This window comes from Piliocolobus tephrosceles, chromosome 3, assembly GCF_002776525.5.
Source record: "Piliocolobus tephrosceles isolate RC106 chromosome 3, ASM277652v3, whole genome shotgun sequence".
In the NCBI taxonomy this organism is placed as follows: Eukaryota; Metazoa; Chordata; class Mammalia; order Primates; family Cercopithecidae; genus Piliocolobus; species Piliocolobus tephrosceles.
This window is the reverse complement of record NC_045436.1, coordinates 180,373,358-180,400,433: the sequence shown is the minus strand read 5'-3', so window position 1 is coordinate 180,400,433 and position 27,076 is coordinate 180,373,358. Positions and strand designations below refer to the sequence as shown.

At 50.9% G+C, this 27,076-nt stretch overlaps 1 protein-coding gene across 3 annotated transcripts in view; it reads right to left on the bottom strand.

Moving 5' to 3' along the window:
• The window catches only part of TRMT44 (tRNA methyltransferase 44 homolog), a 34,108-nt gene that overhangs the window by 1,645 nt on the left and 5,387 nt on the right, over nucleotides 1-27,076 (bottom strand). Inside the window, exons 3-11 of one of the 3 annotated variants that reach the window (XM_023206829.1) lie at nucleotides 24,253-24,472; nucleotides 22,142-22,210; nucleotides 21,186-21,293; nucleotides 19,381-19,452; nucleotides 12,962-13,068; nucleotides 11,161-11,344; nucleotides 8,382-8,814; nucleotides 5,204-5,320; nucleotides 387-639 (exon numbers count right to left, since the gene is read on the bottom strand). In XM_023206829.1, the coding sequence (XP_023062597.1) occupies nucleotides 410-639; nucleotides 5,204-5,320; nucleotides 8,382-8,814; nucleotides 11,161-11,344; nucleotides 12,962-13,068; nucleotides 19,381-19,452; nucleotides 21,186-21,293; nucleotides 22,142-22,210; nucleotides 24,253-24,472 (1,540 nt within the window). In that variant the 3' untranslated portion in view covers nucleotides 387-409. Of the gene's footprint in view, nucleotides 1-47; nucleotides 640-5,203; nucleotides 5,321-8,381; nucleotides 8,815-11,160; nucleotides 11,345-12,961; nucleotides 13,069-19,380; nucleotides 19,453-21,185; nucleotides 21,294-22,141; nucleotides 22,211-24,252; nucleotides 24,473-27,076 lie in introns of those variants that run through there. The other 2 variants (XM_023206828.1, XM_023206830.1) reach the window with 2 other exon arrangements.

Sequence of the window (27,076 nt, the reverse complement as noted above, 5' to 3'; positions counted from 1 at the left end):
CAAAAAAAAAAAAAAAAAAAAAAAAAAAAAAAAAGAAGAACCTCAGGCAGGCCTTTCAGGACGGATTCAGAGGGCAGCTGTTATCATAGGTGGTGACAGCCCTAGGTGTGCTAGTCCCCTAAAGACCTTCTGATGGGACAAGATGAGGAGGCGGGAGACAGTGATACTGGTGATCCTGACCCTGTGTAGGCCTAGCCTAGGCTAATGTGTTTCTGTTTCCATTTTTAACAAAAAAGTTTAAAAGTAAAAACAAATAAAGAGAAAAGCTGATATAATATAAAGAATATTGGCCTGTAACCCCAGCGTTTTGGGAGGCCGAGGTGGGAGTGACACAGTAGGTTGGTAGGCGGGCAGCAGTGGGACAGGAAAGGGCTACCCCAACCCACCAGGAGTGTCAGGTGAGTGAGTATCAGGTTGACAATGTCCTCGGGGTGGTCCGGGGTGGCCGCAGCTCCGCAGGCCCATGGGCAAACGGGCAGCAGTCCGCGGACAGAGCACAGCCGTCAGGGTGATGCGTGAAGAACCAGCAGAGGCGGGTCTTGCAGGCTTCGGAGCGCACTCTCTGTTTCGCTTCCGGTTGCTTTGTTTCCCACAGCGTCTCCTCTCTCCAGTCGCGGATGTGAACTCTCCCATTCACAACTGTGGTTTGGAACAGAGAAAAGACACACTGAGAAGTAAACCTGAAAGTTCCTTAATTCACCGGCCTCTGCTTAGCTCCCACGCCATGGGAGGTGCCAATCCAGGGTCAGGGATACAACCGTGACACAGCCCAGAGTTCTGCTGGTCACAGAGAGGCTGCCTCCAGTGGGAGGGACCGAGGTATGGGATGCATCTTCAGGCAAGGATGGGGAAGGTGAGCCCTGCGGGAGGCGAGCGGCAGCCCCGCGCGCCCAGGAAGAGCATTTTAGGCAGAGAAGCAGCAAACCCGAGTGTCCCAGGACAGACTGCACCAGGACAGGCCACGTTTCAGGGACAGCCAGAGGGGAGGGTAGAGGACAGAGCTGGGTCCCAAGCGGCCTCATCCTTGAGGCCCCGACCTTCCCTCTGGCTGAGTGGCAGGTCCTGCAGAGCCACCATTTTAGAAGGCTCACTTGAGTGGAGGAAGGGACGGAACACGGTGTGAGAGCCGGAACACGAGAAAACATCCGTACTGCAGCCCTAACCTCTGAGGACTGTCTCAGCATCACAGGCAGAAAGAGGGGCAAGGCGCAGGTCCCTCCACACAGTCGAAGGACGGGGCTGCTGCAGGGTGGCCTCTGCTCCTTGGTGCCGTCCTGGTGTACTGGGTTTACATGCACCTCCCAACCGGAGCCCCTCCAGGTGCAAGTGTGGAGTAAGGGAGGCCAAGGGGCTCTGGAAAGGAACAGGAAGGGGTACCTGCCTCTGCGCAGTGGTTTAGATACCCACTCTGGAAGTGCCACTGGGACTCAATGGCCAGGGCTGATCTCCAAACTGGGGAGCTGGAGGGACATCAGAGTGGGGTGGGGCCAGGAGAGGGCTGCTGTGGGCCCGCTCGTCACCTGGGTGCCAGGCCTCACGGGCCTCTTCCAGGCTGCCTCCTGACCCTGCCCCCTAAATTGGGCCAAGATACCCCCCTACACTCCCATTTGGCCGTTTCCTTGTGGGAAGCCAACAAGTCCCTGTGAAACGTGGCCAAAGCAACCACCTCCTTCCTGGTTCTCACTGGAAGCTAGGAAACCGCTCGCGACAGAAGGCTCAGGGGAATAAAGGAGGCTCAGTGAGGAAGTCTGGCTCACCAACTTCCAAGGAGAACTTGAAAGTGTAGGAATTAAAGCTTGAATTCTGCTTTCAAATCACCTTGTGTGTGGCAGTAACAAGCCTGTGTGCTTTTGACAGACTGATACTTTAAAAATAGTTTCCCCTCGAAACTAGAGAAATGAGCCCAGAGAGCGGCGCCTCGCTGCATCCAGGGACACAGTTGGGGGCTCACCCTCACAGCCTGGCTGGAAGCACCGCCAAGGCGAGGCCTGACCCTGTTTGCCCTCCCATGGCCACTTCTCTGTCTCGCCTTCCAACTTCAGAGCTGAGGTTGCTTAACCTGAAGGCTATGGTTAAGGCAGTCCCACGACGCTCTGTCGATGTCCCCACAGCAGCACCTCCTGGCGCAGCACAGAAGGGCACATCCCGGCCACTGAGGGATCTGGAACCCTCTGAAGAGTGCTCAGGAGGAGCCCCAGGGGCCAGAGCTTCCCCCCAACTCCCCATGAGGCACATGACCCCAAACACTGAGGGGCCTCTGGCCTGACGCCCTGACCCGTCAAGAGAAGGGGGTGGGGATCACTGAGGCCAAAGGCTGAGCGCAGATTCCCACCCTCAGAGCCAGCCTGGGCAACCCCCTTCCCTGCCGCAATGTGACAGGCCAACTGGCAGCAGGCCCTCCCAGGCGGCTCTGGAGTTAAGAGCACACCCAGCCATGTTTTGGAAGCAGGACCTGCAGGGTGTCCAAGGACTGAGGAGCGGGCGCTCATGATAGAGATGAGGCTCCCGGAACGGCGCAGGCAGGCTCCAGGCTGGCCCAGCCTCACTGACCCACTCACCGCATCTACAACCCTGGACATGGCAGGTAGCTCCCAGCCCCCCCACAACACCTGAGCCCCTATGTGGCCAGACGCCAGAAGGGGCGGCCTTCCAGGGGCACTCGCTCCAGCCAGCTAGAAAGACAACCAACAGCTAGAAAGACTCTCCTCCTCTGGAAATGCGCTCCTCATTTTGAAATGGAAACACAGGGCCACAGTCTGCTCGACCCAAGTTCCTGCAGCCTCCTCCCTCCCTACTGTGCGCGTCCCCTGGGACTCTCAGTCCGCACAGGAACCGCCATCTCCGCCACTGCTTCTGACAGCAGACACTCCCTCTCACCAAGTTGCTCTGAGGAACGGGCTGAGGATTAGAGTCCCTGGACGATGCCGCAGGCTCAGGGGTGCCAGTGCTGGGTCAGACCTGGCCTGGACTGTGGCACGGCCTCTCCACCCACTGGGAGACTTCGGGCCGGCGCGTTGACCTCTCTGAGCCGTGTCTGCGTGTTCAAGGAGGAAAGGCCTGCTCTGCCCCGAGTACAGGATACGATGAGGCCCCGCGTGTACCCAGCAGCACGGTGCCAGGTTCCATACCAGTCAGCATGGAGCCACCCCTGGTGGCCTCAGGAAGGGGTGGGGACAGAGGCAGGGCTGGCCCTCGTGGCCCTCACAGGTCATGCTCAGGCTGGCTGACCTGAAACCATCTGGAAACATTCCAATTCCTCACTCTCATAAACATTTTCTGAGACTAGCCACATTAGCTTAAACAAAACCTAAACCTCATACAGAGATAAGACCCAGCTTCAGAGCATAGTTTTCTCATGACTGGAGGAGAATGTTTATTTGGAACCCAACCCCCAGGCCTCCTACTCAGAAGTGTGTCCAAAAACAAGTCTGCCCCCCAGGGTGACCTGCACAGAAAAACACTGACATACAGGCAGACTCACCCACGTGGGTGAAAAAGACAGTATTTCAGGAAATCAACAAAAACAAGCATTGGGAAAGACAGAAAGAGGCCCCGTGGAGGCGGGAAATATTCTAACTGCCTGAAGCTCTGTGCAAGGAAGAACAGACTCCAGGCAGCAGGCCCAGCCCAGCCACCACTGCAGGCCCAGTGTCTACTCTGGAGGCAGCCTCAGGGACATGCTTCTGCACCTGTCCCGGGAAACAGAGGCTCCAACCATGCTCACGGGCCCCCCACCCAATAGCAACTGTCACCTAAAGAAGCCAGTTCAGCTGAAAGCCAAGTTCAGCTCTCCAAGAGCAGGCGGGCACCCAAAGGCAGTGTGTGTGCGCACAAACCCACAGGCTTGCGCTCGTGTACACAATAGGCATGGCGCGCACACCTGTGCTCTCTCACACACACACAGAGCCAGATACTGCACTGCACCTGACCCCCATGGCGGCCTCATGGGCAGGGGACCCAGAAGCTAGGGTGTGAGCCAGGCCACTCCTTCCCATTGTGACCTCGGTGTCATCCCTACCCATCCGTCAGAGGCCCAGTCCTTCTCCTGGTCATGACGGCTATAGCTCCACCAGCTCCCACTCTTATTCCTCCCAACCCTGGCTCTTCGCAAAGGCTGTTCGCTCTGCCTAAAAGCTGTTTTCTGTTCCTGACTCCTCTTTTCCTTCCAGGCCCAGCTCAAGTGTCATTTCCTAAGTAAAGCCCTCCTGAGCCCACTCTGGGCCAGGCCAGTTCTCCCTGCACATCGCGACTCACGGAAATGTGTGCTTAGGGCATGGTAGTGACACAAGACACCTAGTATTTTTAAAGATGCATGTGGAAGTACTTAGGGGTGAAATAGGGTGCTAGCTGGAATTCACTTTAAAATACTTAAACAGAAAGAGGGGGAAAAAAGCTCCACGAAGCAAGTTACGGCAAATGCCCCAGCCGCTGGCGCTGGTAAACTGTGGCTCCCCCCGTCCCTGCCCCCTCTGTGCACACCTGGAGGCTGCAGATGATGGAACTGTGTACACCGCCGGCCCCTGGGGGAACACCTGCTACATCTCCCTCTCCCTCACTGCACCACCAGCTCCAGCAGGCCAGGGATGTATCTGCCTTGCTTTGTGGGCTGAGTGAATGGACAAAGCGGGTGGAGGGCCCTCCTGCCTCCCCATGCCCTGGCAGTCCTGGAGTCACAGGGCATTGCACAGCAGCGGAGCTGGGTACCAGGACCTCCCCCTGCCCAGGCCCGCAGAGCGAGGGCCACAGGAGTCCAGGCCTCTGCCTGTGGGGCAGGGGCTCACCTTCCCACTCCCCACCCTGGCTCTGTGGCTCTGGATGCTTCCAGTTTGCAGCAGCTAAAGACGAAGGCAAACAAGGACCCCCAGCCAAGAAGAGCCCGGCCGGCGGCTGCCCGACTTGCTCTGTCCTGTGTGGAGCAAGTGGAGCTGAGGTGTCAGCAAGCACAGCATAGGGGGAGGGAGACCGGCCTGGGGACATCGCATGGGACAAGGTCCAGAGGAGCCAGGAGGGAACGGGGTGACCCACGTCCCACCCCAAGGTCAAATGCTACCCACGTCAGAGCTGGGTGGAGCACCGTGGAACCTGGTGCTTCTGCCAGATTCTTCTGCGAGAGTCTCAACCACTCTAAAATAAAACATTATTTAACAGAAAAAAGGGGGAAAGGGAAGGAAAGAGAAAAGCGGTGAAGGGGCAGATCCCATACCTCGGAACACCTGGTGGCTGTTCCGGAGCAGCGTCTGCAGGCCCCCACACTCCCGCTTCAGCCTCCGCAGGGTCTCCGTGTCCAGCTCACTGGCTACTTCTGCCAGAGATAGGCTCTCTGTGGAAAAATGGTTTTTTTTTTTTTTTCCTAAAACCACAACAAAATATTACAAACCTGTCACACAGGCAGTTCCATACACTCAGGCCTTATGCGCTCCAGCACGAAGGACCATGATTCCATCTCAACCAACCCACACCACACCGCAGCCAAACCGTGAGGGCCGCGGTGTTCTCAGTGTCCTCACCCAGCTGTGGCACAGCCTGATGGGGCGCAGCCCCACACATGCCTCCTGCCCGCACAGGGCCAGGCGACAGGTGATGCTGCCTGCTCTGGGTGGTCACCTCAAGCTCTTCTCGACCCATGAAGGGGGTGGCTGTTTGGAGCCAGGGTTTCTCAGACTAAAGAAGGAAGGCCAAGCTGGCAGGCCTGGGGCCTGAGCCTCCCCAGTGGCTGCTCCAACCATGCGGCAGCAGGCCTGGCGCTACCGGCTCCAGGGTGGCCAGCAAGGCCACACGAGGTGTTAAAAAAAAGCAACAGCACAGACACCACAGTGATGGTCTCTTTCCCATTCGAATCTCTGCTTTGAGAGCCTGCTTGTATTTCTATTTTCTTTTCTTTTTTTTTTTTTTTTGAGACAGAGTCTGGCTCTGTCACCCAGGCTGGAGTGCAGTGGCCGGATCTCAGCTCACTGCAAGCTTCGCCTCCCGGGTTTACGCCATTCTCCTGCCTCAGCCTTCCGAGTAGCTGGGACTACAGGCGCCTGCCACCTCGCCCGGCTAGTTTTTTGTATTTTTTAGTAGAGACGGGGTTTCACCATGTTAGCCAGGATGGTCTCGATCTCCTGACCTCGTGATCCGCCCGTCTCGGCCTCCCAAAGTGCTGGGATTACAGGCTTGAGCCACCGCGCCCGGCGAGAGCCTGCTTGTATTTCAAATGCTCTAATCAGAAAACCTGGTGACAATAAAGTCATTTATTACCAAAACATCAAATTGGATATGAATGAAAGCTGGTTTTCCTACGTGTATTTGCCAGGAACTTCCTACCTGCCGGGTGCTGCGCTTCACGTCTTATCTGCACCCTCCAAGCTGCAGGAGAGCAGAGGAGATGGTGCCTGCCTGCATGCAGCTGAGCCTGTGGGACCCCCACAGATCAGGGCACCACAGTGCTGACCCAGGACCCCGGTGCAGGCAGCCGCTGTTGCAGCTGCTGCGAGAGTCCTTCCTATCCCAGCCCGGCCACTCTTCTGAGTCAACCTCTCGTCTGTCTCAAATCCATTCTGAGAGAAGTGGGAATGTTTTAAAAAAGATGACCTATCATCCCAGTCAGCCTTCCCTGTCCCCCTGCCTCTGGCCCAGCACGGACTCCATAACGGGGAATCTCACACTTGCAGCCGTGGGTGCCTCTGGGCCTGGCACATCCAGCCTCTTGGTTACTCATCCTTTGACGTGTGCGGCCTTGACTCCTAGCAAGGCAGGACTTGGAGCCTCTTGAGGGCAGGGCCCCTTCCCACCCTGTTTCTCAGCAACGTCCCACAGGGGCAGACGTGGAGCTAGGATGGGTGAGGTCCTGGAGCCAGAGCCACACATGGCCCACAGGCACAGAAACACAGAGGGGCCTGTCTGGGGACACGCTGGGTGGGGGTGAGACCAAAGGCCCTGAAGCCTGCCTGTGGGCAGGAGGGAGGCGGGAGGCTGAGAGGCCAAGGGCACAGCTCCTCCCTTCTCACAGCATGGCCACATGGAGAGCCCCTAACAAGCCCCAGACCCACGGACACCAATCTGGAGGGGATGGGGGTACGGGGCTTGTTAAGCACCCTGGTTCCCAGGTTCCAAGGGGCAGGCAGGACTGAGCCCACCACTCAGTCACCCCCGCTCTCCATCTCCAGGTCTGTTCCTCCTTCCTCCTCACCCACCAAAAGCTGTCCATCCCAGGCACAGCTGACATCTGTGCACCCGTCATCTCCTGGGAATTTAAAGGTCAAACTGCACTCAAGAACTGTCACTGCTTACTGCACATGGGAACTTTCCGACCACACTGATGTCCTGGGGCCCAGCTGCCTGCGCTGGGCTCCATGCTCTGCCGGCGTCAGCCTTCTTCCTCTGTGCTCCAGTCCCACCACAGCAGGGTGCCTTTAGTCAGAGGCGCCAACCCAGAGACCCCACGGTGCCTGGTGATTTGCAAGCAGCTAGTCGGCCCCTTCAGCCACTGAGCCAGGGCCACTCTCGCCAGATGGCTAGAGGCTCTGCTGACCAGCTACCATCAGGTTTGAATGATTTCTGGAGGGGCCGTCTGTGCTCAATGGCCCGGCCCCATCCCATGTACACATGGTGCAAGATGACAAAGGAAAGGAAACGGGCACGATTTTGTCCCAACATTCACAGGTGAGGAAAGCAAGGCCTGGAGAGGAAGGGTTTCCCTCAAATGGGCAGCCAGGCAGGAGTCACTGACGGAGGGGCCAGGAGGGGATGGGGCTCCGTGCTCTTCTCCAGTTCCCAAAACTGCAAGAGAAGCCAGGTTCTGGCTGCAGCTCCACACCACCCTCTGGCGGCCAAGCAGCATCCCTGCCTGGAAGGAGGCGAGGTCCTTACAGCCCGGCTGGCTCTCTGAATGCCATTAATTTCAACGCACCACTCACCCCAAGACAACAATCGATGTAATTTTCTCCTTTTGCCATGGCTGATTTGTGTGTTTTGGGGATTTCAAAGAGAATTAAATTATCGAATCACAACAGCTCCAAATCTTACCGCATACTCAAGGGGACAGTGCCTTTTTCTTGCCCTCAGTAACCTGTTTTCTCTTTGGATAATTTCTGGATGGAAAATGAGTAGTTCTAGCCCCGAAACCTGTTTTTTGAAAGTTAATTAAGGGTCCAAACTCTGTCACTCCCTGGCCTGGCCTTGGCCTTCCTCCCTGGAAATAACAAAGTCTTTTATGTTTATAGGAACTATTGGGAAAATTTTAAAGAATTTGCTTGAAGAGAGCCTATTCACCCACCATCAGTGGCTTTTTCAAAGTGTGTGTAGTCACAGGGCCACACCATTTTATGTTGGTTATGAAGACGTGAATTCCTGCCCTCAAGCCTGGGAGCGTGCTAGCCCCTGAGTGGTGGAGAGCTTACCTCCCCCATTCCAGGTCTTCAAACTCCCATTTCGAGAACTTCCTGTGTTTAATTGCTTTCCGCCTAACAATAAATTTGCCACTTGCAAAACCACTCGGTCGATGAAACCTCGTGGCAGGGCGGCACAGTTCCTCACAGGCTCGGCCTTTTCTCTGGGATGAAATCCAGGTAGCCAGGGTCCTTCGGCCTGGGGCCCTGCTCCACGCTCAGCGGCCCAGGTCCCAGCTACACACCCGAGCCTGGCGTCCAGAGCTTGGTGACTGTCACAGTGACCAGCACTGCCGGCAGCAAGCCGGCGTGGAGAAGGGGAAAGCTCCGGTCCAGGCGGGCTCACAGGGCAGCCCCGCCTGCTCTTAATGTACTGAGTCCTCTTTTCATCCACGGAAGCTTCTCTGGAGGGAGGGTATGTTCTGGATTTCCCAAAGAGACAGACCTGCGTTTGAAAAGAGCAAAGCAAGTATTTTAGCTGGCTTGTCTATTTCAACATTCTCCATGGAATTCTCTCATCCTGGAGTACAAATCACAAGTTTTAAACGTCTATCATGAAAAAATTCTGATTTTAAAAACTGACACCAGTCGGGTATGGTGGCTCACACCTGTAATCCCAGCACTTTGGGAGCCCAAGGTGGACAGATCACCTGAAGTCAGGAGTTTGAGACCAGCCTGGCCAACATGGCGAAATCCTGTCTCTACTACAAATACAAAAAGTAGCCGGGCGTGGTGGCACACACCTGTATTCCCAGCTACTCAGGAGGCTGAGGCAGGAGAATCACTTGAACCCGGGAGGCAGAGGCAGTGAGCCAAGATTGTGCCAATGCACTCCAATCCAGGTGACAAGAGCAAAAACTCCATCTCAAAATAAATAAATATAAATAAAAAATAAAAACTGACACCAATATAAGTTACTTAAAAATTTAAAAAAAACCAAAAAACAGTAAGAGCCCATGGTTCCCTCTCATCACTTGGAGCTTCACAAGACCTAACAAAGGCACCTCAACTCAGAATCCACACTCCTGGGCCTGGCAGCCGCACCATCCTAAAGGTTTCCTGCTGCCGCCCCTCACTCCACCCCTTGGCCACCGGGAGGGGGCACATGCTGATGGTAACACTGCAGAGTGTCCCAGGGGCTGGGAAGGGAGGCAGCTTTGTCCCCACCTTGCCAGAGCCGGCAAGTGCACATGGGGGCTAAGCAGAGGGCCTGGAGCCACAGAGGCGCTCCATGCATGCTCGCCTTCCTTCGCAGCACACCCCGATGGAGGATGCCCTTCAGACAGTCCCCTCCGGACAAGCAGGCCCAGCCAACCATGGCAAGGGCGCCTTATTTCTGGGCTTCCTCTCCAGGCATCAACTACAAGGCCAGGCGTAGGTGATAAGGAAGCCGACCTCCTCACTACGTGACAGCCACGCCTCTGCTCCCCAGCTCTTCCAGTGGGATTTTAAATTCTCAGTGCCTGTCACACACCCAGGCCCCACCAGACATGTGCTGTGTGTGAACTGCTTTAAAAATGACAAAGCACGTTCACATCCACTCTCACATTCCATCCCCAAACCTGCCGGTGATAAGAAAACTGAAGCTCAGAGAGATGAAGCGACAGTCCACGGTCTCTACCAACTAGTAATGGGACAGCAAGTGCAAAAATCAAAGCCACAGGCTCCTCGGACCTGCCTAGAGGACCCAAACTTTAGCAGTTTCCCCAAATCAGTTCTGACCTCAGAAGACCAAGACCTGCCAAAATAAAGGACACTGAGAGGATGACGGGACGGTTCAGCAGCAAGCCCTAAGGTAACTTCCCATGGTAGCAGGGCAGTGACAGTGCCAGCGGCCCTGAGGCCTGTGCCACCAGCCAACGCTGCTCCTGGAGCATGGCTATGACTGCAGCCGGCCAGCGAGTGCCCACGACATGCCCTTCCCGCCATGGGCTCTGAAGACATCATCCTGTTAAGCCTCCACAAAGCATCAGGCAGCCTCCTGGTCTCACAGAAGTGGACAGGCTTGTGGAGCTCTGCAATCAGTCGGAGTGAACCACGAGCAGCAGCAGAGCTGAGGCTTCGCTCAGATCAGCCAGGCCCTTTCTTGCTAAGGCAGCCATCAAACTCTGTGGCCTGGACACGATGGGGTTATTTTTTAAAAGCACACTGTCCGCCAGCCACAGAGTGTTGTCAAATAAAGTTACCAGAGACTGAGGTGAGCTGCTGTAAACACTTCCATGGTTCTTTAGAAAGGTCAAGCCCTTGGATCGGCAAGAGGGCCTACGTCTGCCCTGTCCATACAAGGTTCAGAGGCACAGTCACACTGCTCACAGAAAGTCCCCAGGCCAACTTCTGCCCAAATGACATTTCTGGTGAATCTGAATGAACCAGGCCTTTAATGAGAAAATGGGAAATCATTGTGAACTTCTGAAACACACTTCAATCGCAGCCAATTATTTGCGACTTGAAGGAGCAGGAACTTTCCACAGGGAGTTCAGCCACAGGCCACACCGAGGCCTCCTCTGGGCAGGCCCCTGGGGCCGCTCAGAGCTTCTGGAGAGGCAAGGAGGGCTTGGCGAGGGCTCCTGCAGGCCTGGAGGAGGGAGCACCGGGGCGCCTTTAAGGAGGGTACCATGAGACCGAACAAGCCTCTGGGCCTCGTCAGTGACAGAGGCACAGAAATCAGCACCAGCATGTTCTGGAACATTTTGAATGTTACAGCATGGTTCACGGCTCTGTGACAGAGTCCTGAGCTCTCCACCCGAACACCGACACACTGCCAAGAACAACAAAGAAAATCAGGACGTACTCTTTTGGTTGAAGGAATCCTGAGGCAGTCTTCGTCCACGTGGAACCCACAGGTGAAGCCCACTTCTTTAATGAAGTCAAGGTACTCCCGGTACTGAGTCTTCTTACTCTGCCTCCGGGAGTATTTTCCAATGAAGTCAAAGAAGCAGCAGGGGAGGACAAAGAAGCGGCAATTGTAGGAAGACCTTCAAAAAGAACCGACAACCAGAGCGTCAAGCATCCAAAGCAGACGCAGTCAAGGAAATTCGGCGCAAAGCCACATGGCAGTCACGTAGCAGGGCCAAATAGGCAAGTGATGTTCCTGGCCAATACTGTTTCTTTTTATATACATATAATATCCACTTTTATTTCAGCTTCGGGGGTATGTGTGCAGGTTTTGTGGCATGAGTGTACTGCAAGATGCTGAGGTTTGGGGTAAGGCAGATCCCATGACCCAAGTAGTGAGCACAGTAACCACCAGGTGGTTTTTCAACCTTTGCCCTCTCCCTCACTCCCCACCCCAGTAGTCCCCAGCGTCTGTTGCTGCCATCTTGATGTCCCTGTGTACTCAGTGTTTAGCCCCACTTACAAGTGAGAACATGCGGCGTTTGGTTTTTGGTTTCTGCAATAGTTTGCTGAGGATAATGGCCTCCAGCTGCACCCATGTTGCTGCAAAGGACATGATTTCCTTTTCTTTATGGCTGTGTCATATTGTTTTTCATATTAAAAGATGAATTAGGTCAGGCGTGGTGGCTCACGCCTGTAATCCCAGCACTTTGGGAGGCCGAGGCGGGCGGATCATGAGGTCAGGAGATCACGACCATCCTGGCTAACACGGTGAAACCCCATCTCTACTGAAAAATACAAAAAATTAGTTGGGCGAGGTGGCGGGCCCCTGTAGTCCCAGCTACTCGGGAGGCTGAGGCAGGAGAATGGCGTGAACCTGGGAGGTGGAGTTTGCAGTGAGCCAAGATCGCGCCACTGCACTCCAGCCTGGGCGACAAAGCGAGACTCTGTCTCAAAAAAAAAAAAAAAAAAAAAGACGAATTACAGCCTTCCCCAACTTAATTTCTAGAAATAAGGCAACACAGTATATATTTTCAATAAAATATGAATCTAATTACTTTTATAAAAAATGACTTTTCAGTTACTGTTATCAAGTGTCATCTAAAACTTCCTGAAGTACTTTAAGATGTCAGCTTTGAATAGGAACTGTTACAGGGAAGCACAACCAAGCCCAAGTGAAGACCTATCTTTAACCTAGCTACTCCTTGAGAATGAAAACAGCTCAGAAGAACCTGAGATAGAGACTCAGCAACGAAACGTCAACGAGCAGCAGCACAACCTGCTTTGTGACCTAGTCTCTCGGACACAGGACCAGCTGCCTCTGACACACACAGCTCCCCGTGCAGCGGCAACTGTGGCTGCAGAGGCGCCACCGATGGGTAGACTTCCCCTTTAAAGACAAACCCTCATGTTTTCAGGAGAAAACTTCTAAAAAGGATACCTCTTTTGGCACCGGATATAAATGCTGCAGAAGTAATCACAGTGCCAATTAGTGCTGGCCAATAGAGATATAATGTGAATAATCTCAGAAATTTTATATTTCCAGTAGTCATATTTTAAAAGGTAAAATAAAACAGGTGGAATTTATTTTAAATTTAACCCAATATAGGCGATATGCAAACGTTTCAAAAATTGGAAATACCCACATTTTATGTGCTTGACAACTGCACGCAGCTAGTGGCTACCCTTTTGGACATCACTATTTAGAAGACGAAGCATTCCCCAGTCATTCACCGGGTAACTCCTCTACTTCTCACCTGGCTGCAATGACAGGTATCCATGGTGTGAGTTCATCAGAATGGTTACCGATTAACCAATCAACATCAGGGAAAAGGGTCTTATCATTGGGTGTGATTGCATCTTCCTAAAGGAATAACAAAACAAGACAAAATGTTTTGGGAATCAATGTAGAGCTACTGCGTGGGCAGGACACAGCGGGAGGGTACAGGCTCGGGGTCCCACAGCGCAGAGCTGTAGTTCACCTGCTGCACGACCAGGAACGGGGAAGTCAATGTATCTGCCCTAGGTCTGCCTAGAGGGCAAGAAATGCTGGCAACTTTTAGGGAAATCACTGGAGAAACTAACATTCTTTTCTGAGTGCTAATCGCCTTTTGATCATCTAAAAGCTGATTTTTCCATAGGCATAAGAAGAAGCTCTAGGAGAGACGGCCACTGAATGGTTTCACCTCTGGCAGAGTATGGGGACAAGCAATGGCTTCAGAGGAGGTGAATGGAAGGCAGAGAAGTCTGAGGATGATTTAAGTGCACAATACAACACAGGGGTCTCACCTCACAGGCCTTTCAATCTAAGAAACCAAGTCTAAGAATAGACAGAGGGAGAACTTACACATGTAAATACATGTAATTCTTTACCATTAGGCTATTTTTGTAAACTATCATAAAGTGATTAAGATCCCCCGGAAGAGGCACTCTAACCATTCTGACAAATTCTGCAGTTAAGCCAAGGACAGCTTGCTTTTATGATTTAAGAACTTCGAATAGGCACCCTACCCTTTCTAATCATTACCAGGCCATCATTAATTACTGAAATCAACAGTCTCAATAGCAATTCTGTCAGTAAAAACTGGAAAGAGAGAGAGGCGGAAGAGAGACTACACAACCACTGAAAATCTTCTTAATTTTCCAGGGGTAGGGTGAGTCCCCAAGATAAGCAAACAGAAGTTATTCCCCGATCGGAACGGGGAAGCCATTCTGAGACACTCCCTCTTCAAGGCTATTCTTTTTAACAGCAAAACTGCAACACGAGAATGTTTTGCAGACATGATATGTAAAAAACTAAAACTGAAATTCTGTATCTCTCTGGTTCTTCAAGAAGCACATGTGCTTCTATTTACAAAGATGTTAAAATACTGAAAATAGTATTGTTCAAGGGTATACGTATAATCTACAGAGATGTCAAACCTTTGGGACTATTTATTCTTGATTCTCATTCTAGATTTGTTTGCCCATCTGTCTCTTTAAATGGCGTGAATAAATTAAAGCATAATTGACATTTAGTAAAGACCATAATCATATTTTATATTGCCAACAGCACTAGATATCAAAGCCCCCACCTGTTTTATGAAGTTTGTTTTTGTTTTTGTTTTTTTTTTTTGAGATGGAGTTTCGCTCTTGTTGCCCAGGCTGGGGTGCAGTGGCGCGATCTTGGCTCACTGCAACCTCTGCCTCCCTGGCTCAAGAGATTCTCCTGCCTCAGCCTCCCGAATAGCTAGGATTACAGGCATGCGCCACCTCACCCGGCTAATTTTGTGTTTTTTTTGAGACGGCGTCTCGCTCTGTCGCCCAGGCTGGAGTGCAGTGGCTGGATCAGCTCACTGCAAGCTCCGCCTCCCGGGTTTACACCATTCTCCTGCCTCAGCCTCCGGAGTAGCTGGGACTACAGGCGTCCGCCACCTCACCCGGCTAGGGTTTTTTTGTATTTTTCAGTAGAGACGGGGTTTCACCGTGTTAGCCAGGATGGTCTCGATCTCCTGACCTCGTGATCCACCCGTCTCGGCCTCCCAAAGTGCTGGGATTACAGGCTTGAGCCACCGCACCCGGCCTAATTTTGTATTTTTAGTAGAGCCAGGATTTCTCCATGTTGGTCAGACTGGTCCTGAACTCCCAACCTCAGGTGATCTGCCCACCTTGGCCTCCTAAAGTGCTGGGATTACAGGTGTGAGCCACCATGCCTGGCCTTTATGAAGTTTTAATTGGCATTTTGAACACAGCAAATTCCAATATTCCTGTTTCATAGATAGGTTCACACAATTAAGACAATTTATGATCACCACCAGGCTGTTGTTATAAACAGGTGTTTTTAGTTTTTTAACACGCTCTTGCTTACAGTCAAATGAGGTTTTTGAAAGAAAGAAAAAAAGTTGTACACTTGGCCTTTGACTTTCTAGATTGTACCTGTTCATGGAAACCACTCAACTGCAGCTGGGAGGAAATCATTCACTAGAAAATCCACAAACACCACGCACATGTCAACAGAACCACCCTCATTCTGGCCATGCTCCTCCAGGGCAGAAAGCATGACAGAACTCCTGGCATTTATTTAACACTAGAATAAACACGGCTATTTTAGCACCGAGACTGAAGTTTGGGAGGTAACGAGGAAAAAACCTACACATTTGATTAGAATACAGAACTCTCACCAGCAGGCCTTCCTTAACTAAGTGCTCGGGGTAGGGTCTCCCCAGGTCAGATGACCCCACTGAAAAGTCTGATGCAGGCTGCTGGTGAACCTCAGCTAAAGAACTAGAGCTTCTGCCCGTTTTCCAAAGGGCACTCCCAGCAGCTCTTCCCTAGGGTCCGGGTTTACACAGATGGCCTACTCACTGTTGCTTGAATTTCCTACCCATAGGTGCTTTTTCACCTGGGGACACATGGAATTTTAAAATCAACCACATTTTTTAATTTCATAAAGCAACATTCTGCCCTCTGGCAGATAAGACTCTGTGACCTAGTCACACCCAAGCGTTTAACTACATGGATGAGGTCGTGAGGCAATCTGAGCAGCTAGGCAGCAGCAGCTGTTTGGCAGGAAGGACAACCACGCCCACAGAGCTACCCAGAGGGAGAGGCCACGCCCTCACCACCCAGAGGGAGAAGCCACGCCCACACCACCACCCAGAGAAAGCGAGGCGACGCCCAAACCACCACCCAAAGAAAGTGAGGCCGTGCCCACAGGCCCACCCAGAGGGAAAGGCCACTCCCACACCACCCTGGGAAAGAGAGGCCACGCCCACAGAGCCACTATAACCTGCCCTAGGACTGCTCCTGAGGCAACTCATGACTTTTTTTTCCCATTAGGGAGTCATTTCTCTGTCCTCAGTACCAGAAGAAACAAGCTACTCTTGACCAAGGTCTGACAACCTGAGTGCACTTTAAGCTCACGGTTACATGGCTCTAGTGCCTAGGACTGGCTGACAGCGAGGAATAGATGGGCTGTCAGGCCCAGACCCCTAGGCGTCTGGATGTCCGTAGCCCACCCCGGCCCAGCCTCTGTTCCGTTCTCTTCTCCAGCGGTGGCCACTACGCGACACCCCCGGCCTCCTCCTCAGCACCTGCCACCACCCTCAAACCTGCTGCACGCACTGGCTATGTGTCTGCAAGTTGCCTGCCTCCCGCCCCCTTCCCATGACCATAAAGGCAGGGGTCTTGTCACTGTTGTATCGTCAGCACCTAAGAGTGCCTGGCAGGTAGTGGGCACTCAAATATGTGATCAATCTGTACAGCTGTTTTTTTCTCCTATTGGATGCATCTCTTGTAGTGCTCAGAATTCTTTCTGAAATTAAGTATATCTGATGTAGGACCTTTTTGAAAAGCAGTATGGCAATATGTATTAAAAATCTTTAAAGTCCAGGTATGAAAAATATTTTTTAAGTGGACTGCGATTTACACACAAAGATTTACATAGTGTAATTTGCAATCTGAAAACAGATGGCCGAGAACAGAAGAGCTGAGTAAATAATTCTGCCTTCACTGCTTGCCGTACACATGGCTGACCTAACCTCCCCAAGTGTACCTCGGTTTCCTTGCCTGTAAAATGGGGATAATAAGAGAATCAACCCCTCAGTGCTGTTGTGAGGATTACAGTAAGTTACTGTACATAAAGTACATTTACCTTTAGAAAGGCATCCACACACAGCACTGGATGACTGTCACTTTTTAACTATCCAGCTGGCCCTTGAACAATGTGGGGGTTGGGGGTACTGAACCCCTACACATGCAGTTAAGAATCCGTGTATAACTTTTGGAGACAGAGTCTCACCTGCGGCGCCCAGGCTGGTGTGCAGTGGCATAATCGAGGCTCACCACAGCCTCAACCTCCCAAGCTCAGGTGACCCCCCAACCTCAGCCTCCAGCATAGCTGGGACTACAGGTGCATGCCACCACATCTAGCTAATTTTTTTTTTTTTAAAGTAGAGACAGGGTTTTGCCATGTTGCCCTGGCTGGTCTCACACTCCTGGACTCAAGTGTTCCTCACACCTTGGTCTCCCAAAGAGCTAGGATTGCAGGTGTGAGTCACTATACCTGACCCATGTATAACTTCTGACTATCCCAAAACTGACTACTCATAGCCTACTGGTGACCAGAAGACTTATCAATAATATAAACGTAAAAGTCAATTAAAATATGTTTTGTGTATTATATACTATATCCTTAAAATAAAGCTAGAGAAAATGTTATTAAGAAAATCGTGGTTGGGTGCGGTGGTTCACACCTGTAATCCCAGCACTTTGGGAGGCCGAGGTGGGTGGATCACTTGAGGTCAGGAGTTCGAGACCAACCTGGCCAACATGGTGAAACCCCATCTCTACCAAAAACACAAAAAATAGCTGGGCATGGTGGTGGGTGCCTGTAAACCCAGCTACTCGAGAGGCTCAACTGCTTGAACCTGGAAGGCAGGTTTCTTTCCTGCTTTTTTTTAAAAAATGGTCCTTACACTGGATTCATTTATCTTGAAATGGTGAGCAACTGCAGCTGCAGACTGAAATCCGTAAGACCCATCAAGGAACTCAGCCTTTTCTTCTAACGCCATGACTTTTCTCTGCTTCTTGGGAGACTTCCAGCATCACCAGTGACATTGTGCATGGGTCCCATGGTGCTGCTCGAGGTTTACAGGACTGCACCAAATACGTTGAAAAATACCAGACATCACGTTTCACTGGGCTATGCACCTGACTGGAGGAAAGAGCGGGTGCCTCGGAGGTGATCGGTGTCACGCAACATTGTAAATGGGCACTTACAACACTTGGGCTCACTGCAGTAGCAACGAGCGGTGACCAGGACATTTTACAGTAGCATAGCATGGACTACAGTTAATTTCATGCAATTATGATTCAATACTGCATCTTTACATCACATTTCTCTTGACAGAGAATGATACCACATACAGTCGGGGTTTGTGTACATTTTGATTGATTTTAACTTTGTATTTCATGGTAGTAAATGGTATATATTTGTATATATATGTAATGGTATAGATTTGTATATATTTCATGGTAGTAAATGGTAAAATAGACTAGTATGTATGTGTATTTAATGCATTCAGGACATATCTAACCTTTTCTGAATTTTTTTCAATATTTCTAGGTTATGCATTTCATCTGTAAGTTTTTTCAAATTGTTGCAAATTTCCAAAAAAATTTTCCAATGTATTTATTGAAAAAACTTGGCATACAAGTGGGCCCACAAAGTTCAATCCCGTGTTGTTCAAGGGTCAGCTGTACTTGTTTGTGTTGCTGTTACCTTCAATTCCATGGAACGTTATTCAGCCATTAACAACGTGCTTGCAAATAATTGTCAAAGACTTCAGAAAATGCCTAGGATGGGATGTTTAACGAACAGAAGCAGCCAGGGTCAAAGTTCTGTTATTTTTTAAAACTCTAAATGTGTACATATTGATTTCCCTAAATAAAAGAGAGTGATTATCTCTGGGTAGGGGCATTAAGAAAAGTGAGACTGTCCCTTTCAAGTCCTAAAAAAGGGAAATGTGAAGGGTAAAGAGGACTGGCCCAAAGATATGAGAGAACTTAGGTGGGACTGCACAGTCTGCCCTGCACATCATCTGTGTGCCCGGAGGTGATCCCACCGGGGGCATCTCACTTCCATGCCGGGCACCTGGCTGCCTCCATTTGCTCATGGGGGTGCTCCAAGAAGCCTTCTCAGAGGCCCCGAGTGGGGTCAAGGTTTAGAGGGCTCTGAGTCCCCACAGCCCTGTAAACCTATCCAGCCCTGGCACAGCCACCACCCTAGGTGGCTCATCTGCAGGTGTCCCCATCCTGGTGGAGTCCTGGCAGGCATGGTAGTCACTGCTTGCTGACTGCAAAGAGCAGCCTTTGGGAGGCCTTGAAGAAGACTTCACAAAGGGCACGGGGCACGGCCCCCACCTCAAGGTGGCACGGGAGCACCCCACACAAGATACAAATGGCACCGACAGACCCAGGGAGAGACAGCACTTTTGCCTAGTTTAACCAGAAAGCTCTGCAAGGTCTAGTTCTGTCTTTCTTTCTCTCTTCTCTAATTTCAGAGCCCTTAGATGAATGTGAAGGTTTGCTATCAGCATGTCTGCTTGACCTACACAAAGAGACACATTCATTACAGCAGTTCCCACTGGGGGCTAAGCCATGCTGAGATCAAGGGCATGCATAACAAAGACAGTACCTCTAACTGAGTCTGTGGTCCATACATGTCCCAGATTTTTCTTCTCCGGACATCAATCCCTCTGCCTGGATGCTGAAAACATTAATTTTAGAAATCAAAGGTTAAGCTTAGTACTTCGTAATAAGTTAGCAAGAACACATTAAAGCTCTGCAGGCACTGCCAGCAGGACGAAGGGCAAGAGAAGAGTTTCCTGCCAGCAACTTGTACCCCTCCCGGTGTGTCCAGCGCACCAGGTGCCATTACCCCATGATACGATGGCGAGCTTAGCCACTTCCTGCTAGGGGCAACAGCTGGAACCTGCAGCCCAGTCCGGTAGTCCCAAGCTGATTTTCTTCCTGCTGTACTGTACAGTGCTGTACTGATGGGCTGCACATATTTGCCTACACCTCCAAAAGCTTGAAATGGTTGTTACAATGCCCTTTTTCAAGTGTGTCATTAGCATTCACGGATGGCACAAGCACGATTTCTCATCTGTTTGAAACAGACACCCCCACCCCTGCGAGGCAGGTAAGAAGGTGTACTCTGCTAACAGTCATTGAGTCTTCAAATGGGCCATGGAGTTGAGTGACCACAGTGGCCTTTAGTGTGGGAACATTTCCAGGGCAGTGCCCCAGGGAGCACACCTGAGAACGTGAGCCAATTCTCTGCTCTTAGTCAAGGTCAGCTGCCTGCTCTTCTTGCACCTTGGCCACCCTCACTGGCTCTCACAGGGCAAACGTATTTATTCCAAGCCTGCAGAAGAGGAGGGGTGCATGAGACACCTCCCAGCTGTCTCCAGGTACCAGCTTCCAAGGCGCCACCTGATATGCTACCACCCCCACAACCAGCTGACAGGTGTTATGATTAGAAACTCATTCTTCAATAACACACTTGAAAAGGGCATTGTAACAACCATTTCAGGCTCTTGGAGGTATAGGCAAATATGTGCAGCCCATCAGTACAGCACTGTACAGTATAGCAGGAAGAAAATCAGCTTGGGACCACCAGACTGTGCTGCAGGTTCCAGCTGTTGCTCCCTAGCAGGAAGTGGCTAATCTCGCCATCGTATCATGGGGTAATGGCACCTGGTGCGCTGGACGCACCGGGAGGGGTATGAGTTGCTGGCAGGAAGCTCCAGGCACAAGCCACGGAGAGCTGACCCACCCCTACTGACAGTGCTCCCTGGGCAGGTTCCTCTGTCAGCCCAAGACTGGTTTCACTCCATCAGCTGAACATCCAGAAAACAGGGGCAAAACCCACTACCACATTGTTCCATACTGTTGTCTGTGTATATATGACTGGCCGTCTGAGCCAGAACTGAAGCTTCTCTTATTTGTTTTTATTTTTTGCAAAGACGGGGTTTCACCATGTTGCCCAGGCTGGTCTCAAAATCCTGGGCTCAAGTGATCCCCCCGCCTCGGCCGACCAAGTGCTGGGATTGCAGGCGTGAGCTCCGTGCCTGGCCTGAAGCTTCTAAAGTGCAGAACCTGCCTTGCTTTTTATCTCCCTCCAGCTCCTTGAGATGGTGGGTTTCAAAAGAAATTTCTGACAGCAAAAAAACATCCACGCTACTCAAAGCCTGTCATTTTATAGGTCCATGCCGGGGCCTGGGGACTTCCTCTTAGGTCCAATTCGATTATCACGTTTCCTTTGTTTTATGAGCTGTTTATCAAATTAACAGAAATGTATAAGTCCCTACCTACTCTGATAGCTGGCTAACTCCAAATCCAGGCTGTACCAGCAGGAAAAGATGTCAATGAACCCTGTGCCTGACCTGAGGAAACTCTGGACAAGTTACCAGAAAAGGTGATGGAGCCGGGCCTTACCCCCTCACTGTTCAGGATGTGGACCAGGAGGCCATTTCCACATCCCAGGTCCACAAAGGACTGCCTGGCAGTTAGTCCCCTCTCGGCCCTTTCTTCTTCCCATAGAATCTAAGTGAAGAGAAAAACATAACAAAGTCAGGGAGTAATTCACTCTACGCCAGAATAATTCAGACACAAACTGGTCAAAGAAAACTCTGAGTGAAAGGAAACTGGAAATTATCTACATTAAACATTCTTTTTTTTCTTTTTTGAGATGGAGTCTTGCTCTTGCCACCCAGGCTAGAGTGCCATGATGTGATCTTGGCTCACTGCAACCTCCGCCTCCTGGGTTCAAGCAATTCTCCTGCCTCAGCCTCCCCAGTAGCTGGAACTATGGGCACCTGCCACCAAGCCCAACTAATTTTTGTATTTTTAGTAGAGACGGGGTTTCACCATGTTGGCCAGCCTGGTCTCAAACCCCTGACCTCAAGTGATCTGCCCGCCTCAGCCTCCCAAAGTGCTGGGATTATAGGTGTGAGCCACTGAACCCAGCTTACTCTAAACATTCTTATAGATAAGTAAACCAAGATGATTAAATCAGAGGGCATGTCCAAATGTAGCCAGCTAGCCAGCCAGCCGAGGAAAGGGCTAGAAGGTTCTAGGCCAGGGCTGGAAGACATGTGCTCCTCAGTGCTTCCCTGTGCCAGACGGCGCCTCCGCGATAACTGCTGAGTGTGGACATACAGTTCCGCCTGCTGGTCAAGTTTGAACCTGAGGTCAAGTTTCAACCCAAACTTGTTCCAGACGCATCAAAAGGACCATATGAAGTCAAACCGTTACATGGGTAACCAACCTTGGCCAGCAGAACTGTGAGCACCGGCAGTTATGGATTTGGAAAATGTCCTTCACTACTGGGAACATCTGCCTGTAGCAACCTCCACCCACTCCAGAGAAGCTAAGGTTGCACACACCCTTACCAGCAGGTATGCTGCGATAGCCACATCTTCATACACGAACTTCTCAGGATCAGTGACTTCAGGCCACACCTAAAACAGTTTCAAGAGCAAACGTAAATTGTTCGGTTTTTCCACCATTTCCCAATACTTAAGTATCCCTATAAAGCATCAATCAAACTGGACTAATAGTGCACTAAAATAGGAAATACAAGCTGAAAGGCAGGAATTCACAACTGGTTTCTTACAATAAAAGATTTACATAAAGAAACAAGGCATGCCGAGAACAGTACAATCCACAGCAAGATTTCACAATCAACAGAATGCACCTAAGGCGCTGAGCTGAGACAGGGGACACAGGAAACACTCAGCTACACGGTGCTCACTGGCTATGCAGATGAGGGCAATAAACAAGGAAACAAGGGGCGGGAGTGAAACTAGGGCAGGGAAAGCCACGAGCCACGGACTAGGAGACCAGTGCTCCAGCCCCTGGTCCATCAGTGGCTGCTGTCGCCCTACCTGTCAAACAGGAATAAAGCCCATGCCTCAACTAACACACAGGATAATCAAGGTGCTCTGAAAACTGTAAAGCACTAGCTGAGCAAAACTGAGCTCTCATTATTAAAAGTAGTCATGTTCAGAAGTGGCATTAGGCAAAAGAGGAAAAACCAATGGCCCATGTTAAAAGTTGAAATTTGTATTTCCAGTCATAGTGCCTTAGACAATCCAGATGAACCGTCTCACTAGAAACAATTTCAAAAGCTGGAAAAACAAAAAGTACCTTCTGGATGGTAGTGAATAGCTAACAAGATGGCAAAGGACCACAAGGCCAGGATGTGGGAGGGAGCCCAGCCTCAGTCAGCCAACCCCTGCGACCCACAGGTGCTTCAGCAATAACGAAAGGTCACAGCTTTAAGCTGGCGACTTTTGGGGTGCTTTTGTTACAGAGCAAGAGGTGACTGATTAAAAAAATACATGGAAGCCGGGCACAGTGGCTCATGTCTGTAATCCCAGCACTTTGGGAGGCCAAAGCAGGCGGATCACTTGAGCCCAGGAGTTTGAGACCAGCCTGGGAAACAGAGCAAAACTTTGTGTCTACAAAAAATACAAAAAATTAGCCAGGCATGGTAGCATGCGCCTGTGGTCCCAGCGACCAGGGAAGTTGCTGGGAGAATCGCTTGAGCCCGGGAGGTTGAGTCTGCGGTGGGTGCACCACTGCACTCCAGCCTAGTTGACAGAGTGAGATCCTGTCTCAAAAACAAAACACAAACAGAAAACCATGGAAATGACAAATTGTGGTTACTCCTCGGAGGGGGAGGAAGATGGGAACTTGGAAGAATATTAAGTAGCTTTGACTCTACCAGCAATGCTTTCTTTCTGCCTTAAGCTGGGCATAAATACGCAGATGTTTCTTGTTACGCTGTTTTTACATCTCAGAAAGTTTAAGCATATGTTATCATGAAATGCATCTCGTTTTGGGAACTGCTCTATTGCACTTGAACTTTTCATATATTTTCTTAAAATATCTTTAGGTTTATACAAAGAACTATGGTAATTTAGCCATTTTTTTTTCAAGGTTCCACTACTTTTCAATTAAATATTTCCCTTTAGGTCTCTTGAAAATAAATAATATACAAGATAAATCCTTTTCCATTATGTATCTATGTTTTTGTTGTGTGCACCCCTAAGTATGTCAAAGTACAGACTGCAACAGGAAAAACAATTTTACCTGGCAGAGTTTGTTTATTTTACCTCATTTAAATTAAGGGGGAGCGGGGCATGGTGGCTCACGCCTGTAATATTAGCACTTTGGGAGGCCGAAATGGGCGAAATGCCCGAGCTCAGGAGTTCGAGACCAGTCTGGGCAACATGGTGAAGCCTCATCTCTAATAAAAATACAAAAAATTAGCCAGGCGTGGTGGCATGTGCCTGTAGTCCCAGCTACTTGAGTGGCTGAGGCAGGAGGATCTCTTGAACCCGGGAGGTGGAGGCTGCAGTGAGCGAAGATGACGCCACTTCACTCTGGCCCTTTTATTTTGGGCAACAGAGCAAGACTCTGTCACACAAAAAAAACAAAAACAAAAAAAAACCCAAAACCACGAAGGGGGAAAAATCACACTCTCCACCAAAATTACCTTAACCATTTCCTTATACTTCTCTTTAAGTTCCTGGTAAGCCTTGCTGTACTTCATAATAGAGACGAGGGAAAGGGTGCTTTTAAAGTCACTCTTCTTGTTCTCTACAGACCACTTGGCCAACTTGGCCAGCAACTCTTCTCCAAGCCATGTGGGTTTGGGATACACAATTCCATCTGAATGCCATCTTTCTGGACAGAAAATTAAAACAGATATGAACCTTTAAAAATAAGAGAAATATGAATGAGCACAGATATGTTTAATTCTTACTTTAAAATTATCTATTTATTTACCTAATGAAGAGAACAGAAGCTAAGACATCTATAATTATATTACCAAAAACATAAAAGGAACTAGAACTAGTTACAGAACTTTCATCTAATAGAGAGAAACATGTAAAAAGCACAGAGAATCCCTCTTTTCTTGCAAACTTTGTTAAAAACATACTTAGACACCCGTGAAGCCCCTGAGGCAGCCGAACAAATAAAGGACTCTCTCCTGCTGCTCATGCACGAGGAGCCAGAGTCTAAGCGTCCGAGGATTTTCCTAACATTTCTACTCTTTACGCATTTTCACACGTGCAACTCAAATGAGTATACTGGCTCACTGAATAGCTACTTGCCAGAAAGTGAAGTGCTCAGCCACAGGCCGCTGTGCATTTTGCTGGCTTATTTTGTCTTTCGCATGTCTTCTGCCATCAGAAGGTCACGAGGGCAGGGCTTCTGTCTGTCTTGCTCACTGCTCCGCCCCCAGGTCCCAGCAGTGCTGACACACGGCAGGCACTGTTCATGGATGCATTCAATACATGAGTAAAAGCTCACAATCCTTGGGAGGGCTGGCGGGACAGACAGGAACCCAGATAACAATACATTGCCCAAGGGCTGCATTTGGGGCAGCATAAGGAAGGGGAGGGCATTAAGTTTGCTGGGCAGATGAGAGAAAGCTACCATAAAAGCGCCATTCAATGGACATTCCTGAGAACAAGCAGATCCCAGGGCCTGACAGGAGCGCTGAGGGCACAGCAGCAGCATGGCCCTGGTGCAGGGACAATGGCCAGTGGTCCGTCTGGTGAGTGCGGTGGTGTCCAGGTTTTCTGCTGCCACGGTGCATCAGAGGGACACAAGTCACTTCCAGAAGATTCTCCACAGAGTGAACCCCAGAGTGGGTCTGAACCTTTCCCCTGGCCCAATTCCTTCCTTGGGACTGTGAGGTCTGTCCTGCTCAGTCAGAAGCGTTCCTGCTGGGCCCGACACTAACTTTGGTGGCCCCTGCGCGCTGCAGACAGATTCTGCCCAAGGGGCACTCCTCGCTCTTCCCTGGGCCTCGTGCTCTTCCCCAGGGTCCCCCAGAGGTCCACATGGCCTCCTCCTTCATCCGCCTTTCTTCCATGTCCCTTCTCTGAGGCCTTCCCACATGCCTTGGCCACACGCTGCCATCTCTAACAAGGGGACACAGTCCTGCTCGGTTGTTTTCCTCCCTGCACCACGTGGTACGGCAGCAGATATTCTCCACTGCCCCGGGAGACTCGCTTCCCGCTGGGTGCCCAGCCCCAGCACGTGCTCAGTAACAAATGTTGCTGAAAACGCATCGAGCTGCGAGGAAGCACGGACATCGGCAGTGGAGCCCCTCATTTGTGTTCAACTCAGAAGGCAATACAGCTGGCCCCTCAAGTGTGACCTGTGCCCAGAGACTGCAAGGAACACTTGCCTGGTGAGGCTACGACTGGAAATCCCTGGGAAGGCAGGGGCAGCAGCCATGTCCTCGGTAGCTCATCAAAGAGCAGTGAAGGTCACTCCAATGCAGCAGGCACATGCCGAGCACCTCCTGCAACCCTGCCCTGCGCTGGGTGCCCACTGCACCCAAGACAGGCACCACCTTCGGGCTAACGGGCACACAGCTCAGCACCGCCGAGCACGGAGGTGCCTGGCACAGGTAAGCCTGGCTTCTCCTAGTGTCTACTGTCCCTCTCCACTCTCCAACAAGGGCATGCTGGCAGGAAGGGACCTCAGGGCAGGATCCCCTGACAACTAGGGGCAACCTCTGGATGGTTCTCAAAGGGCTTCATGCTACAAGACCTCAGCGCCCTTTTCAAGCACGAAGGCTGCAACGGGTCCATGTGAGGCCCAGCCCTGCCACCTCCTCAGAGGCTCAGGAATGATTAAACCCATTTCAAGGTGAGCAGACGGAGGGCCAGGAGGTAGAGCACATACCCAAGACCACACTGCTAGTGGGAAGCTCACGCTCTTCTCGCCACACCCCTCTGCCTTCTAGGAAGCCTCAGGCAAACTCATTCCAGTTACTCAGACGTTATCCCCAAGACTGTTTCAGAAAGTACAGGTTGGATGTCGCACTCAGGAAAGTATCAGTTGATGAGTAATGAATGAATTCACCCCTCCTCTGACTTCTTTTTTTTTTTTTTTTTTGAGACGGAGTCTCGCTCTCTCGCCCAGGCTGGAGTGCAGTGGCCGGATCTCAGCTCACTGCAAGCTCCGCCTCCCGGGTTTACGCCATTCTCCTGCCTCAGCCTCCTGAGTAGCTGGGACTACAGGCGCCCGCCACCTCGCCGGGCTAATTTTTTTTTGTATTTTTAGTAGAGACGGGGTTTCATCGGGTTAGCCAGGATGGTCTCGATCTCCTGACCTCGTGATCCGCCCGTCTCGGCCTCCCAAAGTGCTGGGATTACAGGCTTGAGCCACCGTGCCCGGCCGACTTCTTTGTTTTAAAAATACCAAACGATTAAGGCCAGGCGAGGTGGTTCACGCCTGTAATCCCAGCACTTTGGAAGGTGAGGAGGGTGGATCACGAGGTCAGGAGATCGAGACCA